This window comes from Cherax quadricarinatus, chromosome 4 (genome assembly GCF_038502225.1).
Source record: "Cherax quadricarinatus isolate ZL_2023a chromosome 4, ASM3850222v1, whole genome shotgun sequence".
Taxonomy (NCBI): domain Eukaryota; kingdom Metazoa; phylum Arthropoda; class Malacostraca; order Decapoda; family Parastacidae; genus Cherax; species Cherax quadricarinatus.
The window spans coordinates 70,548,713-70,563,703 of NC_091295.1; the positions used below are offsets into that span (position 1 = coordinate 70,548,713).

The 14,991-nt window shown below is 41.0% G+C and overlaps 1 protein-coding gene across 1 annotated transcript in view; it reads right to left on the reverse strand.

Annotated features, from left to right (window-relative positions):
• Positions 1-4,228: 4,228 nt before the first annotated feature.
• LOC128684445 (probable U3 small nucleolar RNA-associated protein 11) overlaps positions 4,229-14,991 on the reverse strand; it is a 47,621-nt gene continuing 36,858 nt past the window's right edge. The window contains 1 exon segment of the mRNA XM_053770604.2: positions 4,229-4,444. Within this exon segment, the coding sequence (XP_053626579.2) occupies positions 4,346-4,444 (99 nt within the window). The 3' untranslated portion in view covers positions 4,229-4,345.

Genomic DNA, 14,991 nt, shown 5'->3' on the forward strand with positions numbered 1-14,991 from the left:
GATACGAATAAGTGCTGCAAGAATGGCATACAATTCAGCAGTAAAAATGCTAGCCGAAGATAGGAAATGTCCTCGCACAATGCTGTCCGGAAATGCTGCTGCGAATCCAACGCCATGAGAAGATTTAAAGCCATCTGTGTACACTGTGATGGCATGAAAATGAGAGTGGAAGTGGTCAAGAAAAAGAGAGCGGGAAGCCACCGTAGGCAGTTGGGCTTTCGAACAAGGGAGTGAGAAAGAACAGACCTGAACAGCTGGAACTTCCCAGGGGGTAGGGAAAAGTGAGATGCTACATGAACATATAAAGGCGGTAACTGAAGGGAAGACAAGAGCGAATGTAGGCGAAGAGAGAAGGGACGGAGCAAACAGGGGCGGCGAACAAATAAAGAATGTCTACTTATATCAGTGACCATTCTATAAATGGAAGGATTGCGGAGATCGTGAGAGCGCACATAGTAGCGAAGGCAATGGGCATCACGGCGATCAGACAAGGATGGAACATTTGCTTCTGCATAGAGGCTCTCAACAGGGGAAGAGCGAAAAGCACCAAGGCACAAACGTAATCCTTGGTGATGGATGGGGTTAAGGCTAGAGACAGTAGCAGGAGAGTCCGCTGAATAGATCTGGTCACCATAATCGAGTTTCGATAAAATGAGGGCTGAATGTAGGTGAAGGAGAGTTCGACGATCAGCTCCCCATGAGAGATGAGCAAGGGTCTTAAGAAGGTTTAGCCGGCTGTGACAAGTTGCCTTTAGAGAGGCAATGTGGGGTTTCCAGGATAACCTACGGTCAAAGAGAAGGCCTAGAAACCTGACTGTATCACGTTCAGGGATACGGGAGCCATAGAGGTACAAAGGATGATCGGAGATGACAGAGCGTCTAGTGAAAGTAATTTGGCGAGTTTTGGTACTGGAAAATTTAAACCCATGCGTGGTGGCCCAATTAGAAACATGGTCGACCGCATGTTGGAGAGAAACTGTAATGAGGTGACAGTCAGAGCTTGCACAAGCAATAGCGAAGTCATCTACATAGAGTGATGACCAAATATTGGATGGAAGAACAGAGGCCAAATCACTTATAGCAAGGAGAAAAAGTGTTGTGCTCAGAACACATCCCTGAGGGACACCTTCAGCTTGGATAAAGTCCGGGGAGAGCACATTACTGACTCGAACACGGAAATGTCTGTCAGTTAAAAAGTTCTTAAGGAAAGATGGTAGATTGCCTCGGAGGCCTAAGGAGTGGGCTTGGGCCAAAATATTATACCTCCTTCTCAAGGTCAAAAAATATGGCAATAACCAAGTGGTTATTCGCAAAGGCATTACGAACATACGTATCCAAACGTAGTAAGGGGTTTATGGTAGAACGGCCCTTACGAAAGCCATATTGACGAGTGGAGAGACTGTTGTGTGTCTCTAAATACCACATTAAACGTTTATTTACCAGACGTTCCATCACTTTGCAAACTGCACTGGTAAGAGCGATGGGACGATAGTGGGAGGCTTCATGTCCCGTAGTACCCGGTTTGCGGAAAGGGAGAACAATGGCAGATTTTCACAGCTGTGGAAGAACTCCTTGTGACCAAATAAGATTGAAAAGGCATAAGAGGACTGCAAGGGCTGACTGATGTAAATGTTGTAACATACAAATATGAATGTCGTCAGGCCCAGCTGCCGATGATCGGCAAGCTAAGTGTGTTGCCTCGGGTTCCTGAAGTGTAAAAGGCACATTACACTGTTCTTCTCTGAGAGAAGAAACGTCCAAGGTGCTAACTCTCTGGCAGACTTTGAGGAAATAAATGAGGGGCAGAGATGGAGCCCCGGAGAAATACGGACCAGATAATTGCCAATTTCAATGGCAATGACAAATGCAAAGTTCTAAATGTTGGACAGGTAAATAACCATGCCATATATAAACTAAATAATGTAGATCTTAATACTACTGATTGCAAAAAGGATTTAGGAGTTCTGGTTAGTAGTAATCTAAAACCAAGTGTTTGCAATAAAGCTAACAGAATTCCTGGCTTCATATCTAGAAGTATAAATAATAGAACTCCTCAGGTTGTTCTTCAACTCTATATATCCTTGGTTAGGCCTCATTTAGACTATGCTGCTCAGTTCTGGTCACCGTATTACAGAATGGATATAAATGCTCTGGAAAACGTATCGAGGAGGATGACAAAGATGATCCCATGTATCAGAAATCTTCCCTATGAGGATAGACTGAGGGCCCTGAATCTGCACTCTCTCAAAAGGCGTAGAATTAGGGGGGATATGATCGAGGTGTATAAATGGAAAACAGGAATAAATACAGGGGATGTAAATAGCGTGCTGAAAATTTCCAGCCAAGACAGGACTCGCAGCAATGGTTTCAAATTGGAAAAATTCAGATTCAGGAAGGATATAGAAAAGCACTGGTTTGGTAATAGAGTTGTGGATGAGTGAAACAAACTCTCGAATACAGCTATTCACGCTAAAATGTTGTGTAGTTTTAAAAATAGGTTAGATAAAGAGTGGGTGTGGATGGGTGTGAGTTGGACCTGACTAGCTTGTGTTGCTGGGTCTGGTGCCGTGCTCCTTCCTTGAGTGGAGGTGACCAGACTGGGTGGGTCATTGGGCTAATCTGGGGGGGGGGGTGTCATGGACCTGCTCTGCATGGATCAGTAGGCCTGTTGCAGTGTTCCTTCTTTCTTATGTTCTTAAATACAGTAGATGCCAGGGGCATCTATAGCAGGGGGAGAAGTATGAACTTGATTTCTGCAATGGGTGTTAGTTTGGCAAAAAGAAAGTTTGATGTCTAAAAAACAGAATTAAGATTAGAAAGATTGGAAATATAAGGGTCTGGGAGAAGAAAGTCTGTTCAGCACATGAGAACGCAGTTTATGAAATCAGAAGGGTAGCCAAGACAATAGAACGAATTACGAAGAGTGGAAATATCTGATTCAAGGACCTGAGGGTCACAAATGCAAAAGGCACGGGGACAGAGAGAAATAAGAACACTTTTCTTGACAGAGGGAATATGGTAAGAAAACTAGTGAATGTACATGCCACTGTGCACAGGCTTGCGATAAGCGGAAAAAGAAAAACCTGAAGCCGAGCGGTGGACATGTACATCTAGGAAAGGAAGAATCTTTTTCTGAAGGTAATGAAACAAAAAGTACGAAATTTGATGAAAAACTTGTGGGATTACGCTCTTGCAAAGTTAGCAGTCTCAGCAATATTTACGCATCGGCAATTTTGCCCACTTAAGAGCCCTACTTTCGGCCAATTCCATTGTTCCAGTTGACCAAACTCATAGCTACTTCAATAGTATTCCTTCTATTCTATTGACCGAGTACAAGAAACTGCCTACTTACCTATTTCAACTACCCAATAAAGTGATCAGAAACTGGTAATTTGGTAAATTTCACACAAAATTAAAAAAATGCCAATTTAAAAATAGGGTTCAGAATAAACAATGTCAACATTCCTGGCACTAAAAAAATATTTCATTAGTTATGTCCTCAGGCCTTATATTACGCTTTCCATTTTGAATTTTTATTTGCACAAAATAGATTTACTGTTATGCAGACTACTGCATTATTGTAACAATTGTGTAAATAATGTCGGTGCATTCCTAAATGCATATTAGACTGGTCAGTTGGAAGAGTGACATTTGTGTTCAATTTTTGCCAATAATCCATTATTGGCAAAAATTGAACATTTCTCCTACTTTGAGCTCAATTGCAAACTACTTTCAGTCCTGAAAGTAATGAAAATCATTCTATTTCTGTAATATATCTTCCATTCTATTAAGTAAGACCAATTGAGAGTATAACCATAAAAACCATACAAAAATACACCGCAAAGTTGCCGTTTTAAATGACTCATATCAAGGAAGTGCTAAACCTGTAGGGATCATAAGTGCCTGGGGGAATGGGAGGTATTCAGGTTTGATCCAAGGGAGGGAAGCACAGGTCCCATTCCTTGGATCAAATGCCCCTCCCTGCCTTCAAGGATGCTCCATGGAGGGGACTTAGGAGAGGAACCTTGACATTTCCATCAGTCCTGGACCAACATCAAGTCTGCACTGTCGAGTCACAACTGTGACTTAACAATGCAGGTTTCTGTTGACATACACTGCTTTCAGCAGAGAATGTCAACACTGTAGTCCAATAGTAGAATAATTTTCTTTAATTGTGTAAAAGCTAAATGAACGAAGTAAATAAATCACAAAAAAAAATGAATACAAAAAGGTTTGCCATTTTTTATTATGAAAACTTTCATAAAACTTACTTGATAATTTAATTATACCTCATATAAGGTTTTATAACACTAAGAAAATTAGATAAGATGGTTACTGCCAATGGCTATGTCTTCCGTTGCTTAGGCCACTGGTATATAGGTGCTGACGTATTAGTGCCAGGTTTTACTAGTTTTGGCTTCTCTCCATTTTTAGCTTTATTCTCCTGAAATAATGAAAAAAATCAAAGAGAAATAAATAGAGATTTTTCTAAAATATTAAAACGTGATAGTGTGATAATTGAGTGAATTAAATAGTAGTAATGAATGGAAAAAACTATAATTACAGAGGAACAGGAAGGCAATGGGAAGTGTAGACCACTGTTTACTTTAAAGTATGTATGTATGCATACAAGCAAAAAATACTTAGAAAAAGGTAAGTAATGTTTTGTTACATGAATTTAGAAAATGTACATGATAGTGCTATAACTTATATTGCCAGGCACACCATCTAAAGGGGACAAAAAGATACAAAACATTCCGACCATCGGAAAACCTGGGAAGCCACAGCCACTCAAGAGAGAGTTTTTAGTGCCAGGAAGGAAAAAAAAAGAAGGCAGGAAATGGCAGAAATCATACACCAAATCCCATCCTTCCTGGAGTGGAACCACAGTCGCTGGCTTCCACTCCAAACCAACAGATACAGATATTAGTGCCGGGAAAAAAAATACCCCCCCAGTACCACCAATCTGATGACATTCTTCTTTGCAAATATACAGGGTCTAAAGCCAGCAACAAACAACAAAATACCTTTTATCCGTGGACTGCTTGAAGAGGCAAATGCAATGTTCATGGCTTTCACAGAGACCTACATAAAGGATCACTTGGACAACGAAATATGGATCCAAGGTTACAACCTATACAGATGCGAGAGAGTGAACAGGCAAAAAGATGGGGGGGGTTGGCCTGTATATCGCAGTCACTTATTTGCTCAGAACTGTTAAATGCCTCAAATGATGTAGTTGAAGTTTTAGCAGTAAAGAGCGAGAAGCAAAATCTGGTCATTGTAGTAGTTTACAAGCCTCCGGATGCAATGTCCCAACAATTCCAGGAACAGCTGTTGAAAATTGACCACTGTCTGGAAAATCTTCCAGCTCCTGCCCCCAACATCTTGCTCCTGGGGGATTTCAACTTAAGGCACCTAAAATGGAGGAATATAGCAAATAATGTTGTTGCAGTGATAACACCAAGAGGCAGCTCAGATGAGAACTCACACACACACGAGCTTTTAAATCTCTGCATAAAATTCACCTTAAACCAACAAATAATAGAGCTTACTAGATTGGAGAATACACTGGACCTCATCTTCACTAACACTGATGATCTGATATGAAATGTCACCATATCAAAAAACAATATACTCAGATCACAACATATTCGAGGTTCAGACATGTATGCGCGGAGCCCCAGACCGACGAAATGGGATCAGTTAAGAGGGAGCCTTCACCAAATTCAACTTCAATAACAAGAACATAAAGTGGGACCAAGTAAACCAAGTCCTAAATGATATAAGCTGGGAAGATAGCCTAAGCAACACAGACCCCAACTTATGCCTAGAACAGATTAACTCTGTGGCACTCGATGTATGCTCAAGGCATATTCCTTTAAGAAAAAGGAATAGTAGATATAAAACAGAAAGAGACAGGCACTCCCTTTACAGGCGAAGGAAAAGAATAAGAGCGGCTAAAAGAGGCCAATATATCTGCAATGCGTAGGGAGATACTGGTCAGAGAAATAGCAAACATCGAACTAAAGCTAAAGGAATCTTATAGGAGTCAGGAATCGCGGGAGAACTAAAAGCCATAAATGAAATCAAAAGAAACCCAAAGTATTTCTTTTCTTATGCTAAATCAAAGTCGAGAACAACATCCAGCATTGGGCCCCTACTCAAACAAGATGGGTCCTACACAGATGACAGCAAGGAAATGAGTGAGCTACTCAAGTCCCAATATGACTCAGTTTTTAGCAAGCCGCTAACCAGACTGAGAGTCGAAGATCTAAATGAATTTTTTATGAGAGAGTCACAGAATTAGGTAAACACAAGCCTAGCTGATGTTATCCTGATGCCAAATGACTTTGAACAGGTGATAAATGACATGCCCATGCACACTGCCCCAGGGTCAGACTCATAGAACTCCATGTTCATCAAGAACTGCAAGAAGCCCCTATCACGTACTTTTAACATCCTATGAAGAGGGAACATGGACACTGGGGGTTGTCCTACAGTTACTAAAAACAACAGACATAGCTCCTCTCCACAAAGGGGGCAGTAAAGCAATAGCAAAGAACTACAGACCAATAGCACTAACATTTTTTTTTTATTAACACATTGGCCGATTCCCACCAAGGCAGGGTGCCCCAAAAAAGAAAAACTTTCATCACTATTCACTCCATCACTGTCTTGCTAGAGGGGTGCTTTACACTACAGTTATAAAACAGCAACATTAACACCCCTCCTTCAGAGTGTAGAAACTGTACTTCCCATCTCCAGGACTCACGTCCAGCCTGCCGGTTTCCCTGAATCCCTTCATTAATGTTACTTTGCTCAACTCCAACAGCACGTCAAGTATTAAAAACCATGTCTCCATTCACTCCTATCAAATACGCTCATACATGCTTGCTGGAAGCCCAAGCCCCTCGCACACCAAACTTCCTTCACCCCCTCCCTCCAACCCTTCCTAGGATGACCTCTACCCTGCCTTCCCTCCACTACAGATTTATACACTCAGTCATTTTGTTTTGTTCCATTCTCTCTACATGTCCGAACCACCTCAACAACCCCTCCTCAGCCCTCTAGATAATAGTTTTGGTAATCCCACACCTTCTCCTAATTTCCGAATTACGAATTCTCTGCATTATATTCACACCACACATTGCCCTCAGACATGACATCTCCAATGCCTCTACCCTTCTCCTCATTACATCATTCATCACCCATGCTTCACATCCATACAAGAGTGTTGGTACAACTATACTCTCATACATTCCCCTGTTTGCTTGCACAGCCAAAGTTCTTTGTCTCCACAGACTCCTAAGTGCACCACTCATCCTTTTCCCCTCATCAATTCTGTGATTCACCTCATCCTTCATAGACCCATCTGCTGACACATCCACTCCTAAATATCAGAATACATTCACCTTTTCCATACTCTCTCTCTCTCCAATCTGATATCCAATCTTTCATCACCTAATCTTTTTATCCTCAAAACCTTACTCTTTCCTATATTTACTTTTAATTTTCTTCTTATACATTTTTTTTTTTCAACAAGTCGGCCGCCTCCCACCGAGGCAGGGTGACCCAAAAAAAAAAAAAAGAAAATTCCCAAAAAGAAAATACTTTCATCATCATTCAACACTTTCACCACACTCACACATTATCACTGTTTTTGCAGAGGTGCTCAGAATACAACAGTTTAGAAGCATATATGTATAAAGATACACAACATATCCCTCCAAACTGCCAATATCCCAAACCCCTCCTTTAAAGTGCAGGCATTGTACTTCCCATTTCCAGGACTCAAGTCTGACTATATGAAAATAACCGGTTTCCCTGAATCCCTTCACTAAATATTACCCTGCTCACACTCCAACAGATCGTCAGGTCCCAAGTACCATTCGTCTCCATTCACTCCTAACACGCTCACGCATGCTTGCTCGAAGTCCAAACCCCTCGCCCACAAAACCTCCTTTACCCCCTCTCTCCAACCCTTTCGAGGATGACCCCTACCCCGCCTTCCTTCCCCTATAGATTTATATGCTTTCCATGTCATTCTACTTTGATCCATTCTCTCTAAATGACCAAACCACCTCAACAACCCCTCTTCTGCCCTCTGACTAATGCTTTTATTAACTCCACACCTTTTCTTAATTTCCACACTCCAAATTTTCTGCATAATATTTACACCACACATTGCCCTTAGACAGGACATCTCCACTGCCTCCAACCATCTCCTCGCTGCTGCATTTACCACCCAAGCTTCACATCCATATAAGAGTGTTGGTACTACTATACTTTCATACATTCCCTTCTTTGCCTCCATAGATAGCGTTTTTTGACTCCACATATACCTCAATGCACCACTCACCTTTTTTTCCCTCATCAATTCTGATTAACCTCATCCTTCATCCTTCATAAATCCATCCGCCGACACGTCAACTCCCAAGTACAGTGGACCCCCGCATAGCGAACGCCTTGCATAGCGAACAATCCGCATAGCGAACGCTTTGTTCGCTAAAATTTTGCCCCGCATAGTGGACAAAAACCCGCTCAGCGAACTTCGTCCGAGACGCGTCCAATCTGCGCCCTCAGCCAGCCTCACATGTGCCGCCCGTCCCATTGTTTACCAGCCAGCCTCCGCGGTAACATTCAAGCATACACTCGGAATATTTCGTATTATTACAGTGTTTTCGGTGCTGTTTGTGGAAAATAAGTGACCATGGGCCCCAAGAAAGCTTCTAGTGCCAACCCTACACCTCAAAGGGTAAGAATACCCATTGAAATGAAGAAAGAGATCATTGATAAGTATGAAAGTGGAGTACGTATCACCGACCTGGTCAGGTTGTACAAGAAACCCAAATCAACCATCGCTTCTATTGTGGACAAGAAAACGGCAATCAAGGAAGCTGTTGTTGCCAAAGGTTTAACTGTGTTTTCGAAACAAAGATCGCAAGTGATGGAAGATGTTGAGAGACTCTTTATTGGTGTGGATAAATGAAAAACAGCTAGCAGGAGATAGCGTCTCTCAAGCGATCATATGTGAAAAGGCTAGGAAGTTGCATGACGATTTAATTAAAAAAATGCCTGCAACTAGTGATGATGTGAGTGAATTTAAGGCCAGCAAAGGTTGGTTTGAGAGATTTAAGAAGCGTAGTGGCATCCATAGTGTGATACGGCATGGTGAGGCTGCCAGTTCGGACCACAAAGCGGCTGAAAAATATGTGCAGGAATTCAAGGAGTACATAGAAACTGAAGGACTGGAACCTGAACAAGTGTTTAATTGTGATGAAACAGGCCTGTTCTGGAAGAAAATGCCAAGCAGGACCTACATTACTCAGGAGGAAAAGGCACTCCCAGGACATAAGCCTATGAAAGACAGGCTTACTTTGTTGATGTGTGCCAATGCTAGTGGTGATCGCAAAGCTAAGCCTTTATTAGTGTATCACTCTGAAACTCCCAGAGCGTTCAGGCAAAAGAATGTCCTCAAGGATAATTTGTGTGTGCTGTGGAGGGCAAACAGTAAGGCATGGGTCACTAGGGAATTTTTCTATAACTGGTTACACCATGCATTTGCCCCCAATGTGAAAGATTACCTAACTGAAAAGAAATTAGACCTTAAGTGCCTCCTGGTGTTAGACAATGCCCCTGGTCATCCTACAGACGTGGCAGAGCGACTTTATGGGGACATGAGCTTCATTAAGGTGAAGTTTTTGCCTCCTAATACCACTCCTCTCCTGCAGCCCATGGACCAGCAGGTCATTTCCAACTTCAAGAAACTGTACACAAAAGCTCTGTTTCAAAAGTGCTTTGAAGTGACCACAGACACTCGATTGACTCTAAAAGAGTTTTGGAAGGATCACTTTAATATCCTCAATTGTGTAAACCTTATAGGTAAGGCTTGGGAGGGAGTGACTAAGAGAACCTTGAACTCTGCTTGGAAGAAACTGTGGCCAGAATGTGTAGACAAAAGGGATTTTGAAGGGTTTGAGGCTAACCCTGAGAGGAGTAGTATACCAGTTGAGGAATCAATTGTGGAATTGGGGAAGTCCTTGGGGTTGGAGGTTAGTGGGGAGGATGTGGAAGAGTTGGTGGAGGAGGACAATGAAGAACTAACCACTGATGAGCTGATAGATCAACTTCAAGAGCAAGAGGCCAGACCTGGGGAAACTGGTTCAAAGGAGGGGAGAGAGAAATTGAAGGAATTGCCTACTTCAAAGATTAAGGAAATGTGTACAAAATGGCTTGAAGTGCAAACCTTTTTTGATGAAAATCACCCTCACACAGCTATTGCAAGCCGTGCTGGTGACTTGTTACAATGACACTGTTGTGAACCACTTTAGACAAATCATAAAGGAACGAGAGGTACAGGCCACTATGGACAGATATGTTGTGCGAAAGAAGTCCAGTGACTCTGAAGCTGGTCCTAGTGGCATTAAAAGAAGAAGGGAAGTAACCCCAGAAAAGGACTTGCTACCTCAAGTCCTAATGGAAGGGGATTCCCCTTCTAAACACTAACACTCTCTCTCCCCTCCTCCCATCCCATCAATCATCACCAGATCTTCAATAAAAGTAAGTGTCATGTAATTGTGCATGCCTTTTTCAGTTTGTGTGTACTAAAATTAACATTTTTTTGTGGTAAAAAAATTTTTTTTTCATACTTTTGGGTGTCTTGCACGGATTAATTTTATTTCCATTATTTCTTATGGGGAAAATTAATTCGCATAGCGAACATTTCGCATAACGACCAGCCCTCTTGCACGGATTAAGTTCGCTATGCGGGGGTCCACTGTATCTGAAAACATTCACTTCTTCCATACTCCTCCTCCCCAATTTGATATCCAATTTTTCTTTATCTAAATCATTTGATACCCTCATCACCTTACTCTTTTCTATGTTCACTTTCAACTTTCTACTTTTACACACATTCCCAAACTCATCCACTAACCTTCGCAATTTTTCTTTAGAATCTCCCATAAGCACAGTATCATCAGCAAAAAGTAACTGTGTCAATTCCCATTTTGAATTTGATTCCCCATAATTTAATCCCACCCCTCTCCCAAACACCCTAGCATTTGCTTCTTTTACAACCCCATCTATAAATATATTAAACAACCATGGTGACATTACACATCCCTGTCTAAGACCTACTTTTACGGGGAAGTAGTCTCCCTCTCTTCTACACACCCTAACCTGAGCCTCACTATCCTCATAAAAACTCTTTACAGCATTTAGTAACTTACCACCTATTCCATATACTTGCAACATCTTCCACATTGCTCCTCTATCCACTCTATCATATGCCTTTTCTAAATCCATAAATGCAATAAAAACTTCCCTACCTTTATCTAAATACTGTTCACATATATGCTTCAATGTAAACACTTGATCTACACATCCCCTACCCACTCTGAAACCTCCTTGCTCATCCGCAATCCTACATTCTGTCTTACCTCTAATTCTTTCAATTATAACCCTACCGTACACTTCTCCTGGTATACTCAGTAAACTTATTCCTCTATAATTTTTACAATCTCTTTTGTCCCCTTTCCCTTTATATAAAGGGACTATACATGCTCTATGCCAATCCCTAGGTACCTTCCCCTCTTTCATGCATTTATTAAACAAAAGTACCAACCACTCCAACACTATATCCCCCCCTGCTTTTAACATTTCTGTCATGATCCCATCAGTTCCAGCTGCTTTACCCCCTTTCATTCTACGTAATGCCTCACGTACCTCCCCCACACTTACATTCTGCTCTTCTTCACTCCTAAAAGATGGTATACCTCCCTGGCCAGTGCATGAAATTACCGCCTCCCTTTCTTCTTCAACATTTAACCCTTTGACTGTTTTGGATGTATATATACGTCTTACGAGCCAGTGTTTCGGACGTATATATACTCAATAATTCTAGCGGCTTCAAATCAAGCGGAAGAAAGCTGGTAGGCCCACATGTTAGAGAATGGGTCTGTGTGGTCAGTGTGCACCACATAAAAAAAATCCTGCAGCACACAGTGTGTAATGAGAAAAAAAAAACTTATCGTTTTTTTGGATTAAAACGCCGAATTTGAGGTGTATTTTCGTATAGTATTTATCGATGTATTTGCGTTTTCATGGTCTTAGGTGATAAAATGGAAAACATATTACAGAAATAGAGATGATGTTCATTACTCTGACGATGAAAACACCCTTGAAACTGAGCTCAAAGTAGCGAAAATGTTCGATTTTTACCAATGTTCAGGAGTAAACAAATCACACCACACGTCCAATACACGTCAACTGGGGAGTCTAATATTCTTTCACTAGTGCACTGATATTATTTATACCATTTTTACAATAATGCAGTAGTCTGCATAACAGTAAATTTTGTATTTTTTTGTATGAATAAAAAATCAAAATAGAAAGCAATAATAATATAAGATGGGCCTAGAGATGTGACTAATGAACAGAGGATATGTTATTTTAGTGCCAAGAATGTCTACATTGTTTATTCTGGACCCTATTTTGAAATTGGCATCTTTTTTAGTTTGCGTGAAATTGGCCAAATTGCCAATTTCTGACCACCATATTGGGTAGTCCAAATTAGTAAATAGGAGGTTTCTTGTACTCATCTGATAGATAAAATGGAGTTCTAAAGAAATAGCTATGAGTTTGGTCAACTGGAACAACGGAATTGGCTGAAAATAGGGCTCAAAGTCGGCGAAATCGCCGATACGCATATGTCACCGAGACCGCTAACTTCGCGGGAGCGTAAATCCACGAGTTTTCGACCAAATTTCGAACTTTTGGTGTCATTACCATCGGGAAAAGATTCTCTAACATTTCATAAGAAAATTTTTTTTTTTTCAAATATTTAGCGACATAGAATGACAGTTTCAGAAAGGGGCCTGAAACAGTCAAAGGGTTAAAAGTTCCTCAAAATATTCTCGCCATCTACCTAATACCTCCATCTCCCCATCTACTAACTCCCCTACTCTGTTTTTAACTGACAAATCCATACTTTCCCTAGGCTTTCTTAACTTGTTTAACTCACTCCAAAATTTTTTCTTATTTTCATTAAAATTTCTTGACAGTGCCTCTCCCACTCTATCATCTGCTCTCCTTTTGCACTCTCTCACTACTCTCTTCACCTTTCTTTTACTCTCCATATACTCTGCTCTTCTTATAACACTTCTGCTTTGTAAAAACCTCCCATAAGCTAACTTTTTCTCTTTTATCACACCCTTTACTTCATCATTCTACCAATCACTCCTTTTTCCTCCTGCCCCCACCCTCCTATAACCACAAACTTCTGCCCCACATTCTAATACTGCATTTTTAAAACTACTCCAACCTTCTTCAACCCCCCCACTACTCATCTTTGCACTAGCCCACCTTTCTGCCAATAGTCGCTTATATCTCACCCGAACTTCCTCCTCCCTTAGTTTATACACTTTCACCTCTTACTTGTTGTTGCCACCTTCCTCTTTTCCCATCTACCTCTTACTCTAACTGTAGCTACAACTAAATAATGATCCAATATATCAGTTGCCCCTCTATAAACATGTACATCCTGGAGCCTACCTATCAACCTTTTATCCACCAATACATAATCTAACAAACTACTTCCATTACGTGCTGCATCATAACTTGTATATTTATTTATTATCTTTTTCATAAAATATGTATTACTTATTACCAAATCTCTTTCTACACATAGCTCAATTAAAGGCTCCCCATTTACATTTACCCCTGGCACCCCAAATTTACCTACTACTCCCTCCATAACATTTTTACCCACTTTAGCATTGAAATCCCCAACCACCATTACTCTCACACTTGATTCAAAACTCCCCACGCATTCACTCAACATTTCCCAAAATCTCTTTCTTTCCTCTACACTTCTCTCTTCTCCAGGTGCATACACACTTACTATAACCCACTTTTCACATTCAATCTTTATTTTACTCCACATAATCCTTGAATTAATACATTTATAGTCCCTCTTTTCCTGCCATAGCTTATCCTTCAATATTATTGCTACTCCTTCTTTAGCTCTAACTCTATTTGAAACCCCTGACCCAATTCCATTTATTCCTCTCCATTGAAACTCTCCCACCCACTTCAGCTTTGTTTCACTTAAAGCCAGGACATCCAGCTTCTTCTCATTCATAACATCCACAATCATCTCTTTCTTATCATTTGCACAACATCCACACACATTCAGACTTCCCACTTTTTACATACCCTACCAAATTCATCCACCAAACTCTGCAACTTCTCTTCAGAATCTCCCAAAAGCACCGTGTCATCAGCAAAGAGCAACTGTGACAACTCCCACTTTGTGTGTGATTCTTTATCTTTTAACTCCACACCTCTTGCCAAGACCCTAGCATTCACTTCTCTTACAACCCCATCTATAAATATAATGAACAATCTCGGTGACATCACGCATCCTTGTCTAAGACCTACTTATACTGGGAAATAATCTCCCTCTCTCCTACATACTCTAACCTGAGCCTCACTATCCTTGTAAAAACTCTTCACTGCTTTCAGTAACCTACCTCCTATACCATACACCTGCAACATCTGGCACATTGCCTCCCTATCCACCCTGTCATATGCCTTTTCTAAATCCATAAATGCCACAAAAACCTCTTTACCCTTATCTAAATACTGTTCACCTATGTTTCACTGTAAACACTTGGTCTACACACCCCCTACCTTTCCTAAAGCCTCCTTGTTCATCTGCTATCCCACTCTCTGTCTTGCTCTTAATTCTTTCAATAATAACTCTACCATACACTTCACCAGGTATGCACTCTCTTCCCATATCATAAAAATCTTTGAAAGGGTTCTAAGAAGCAAGACTGCCACCCATCTAGATATCCATCAATTACACAACCTAGGGCAACATGGGTTCAGAACAGGTTGGTCCTGTCTGTCCCAACTACTGGATCACTACAACAAGGTCCTGGATGCACTAGAAGAAAAAAAGAATGCAGATGTAATATACAC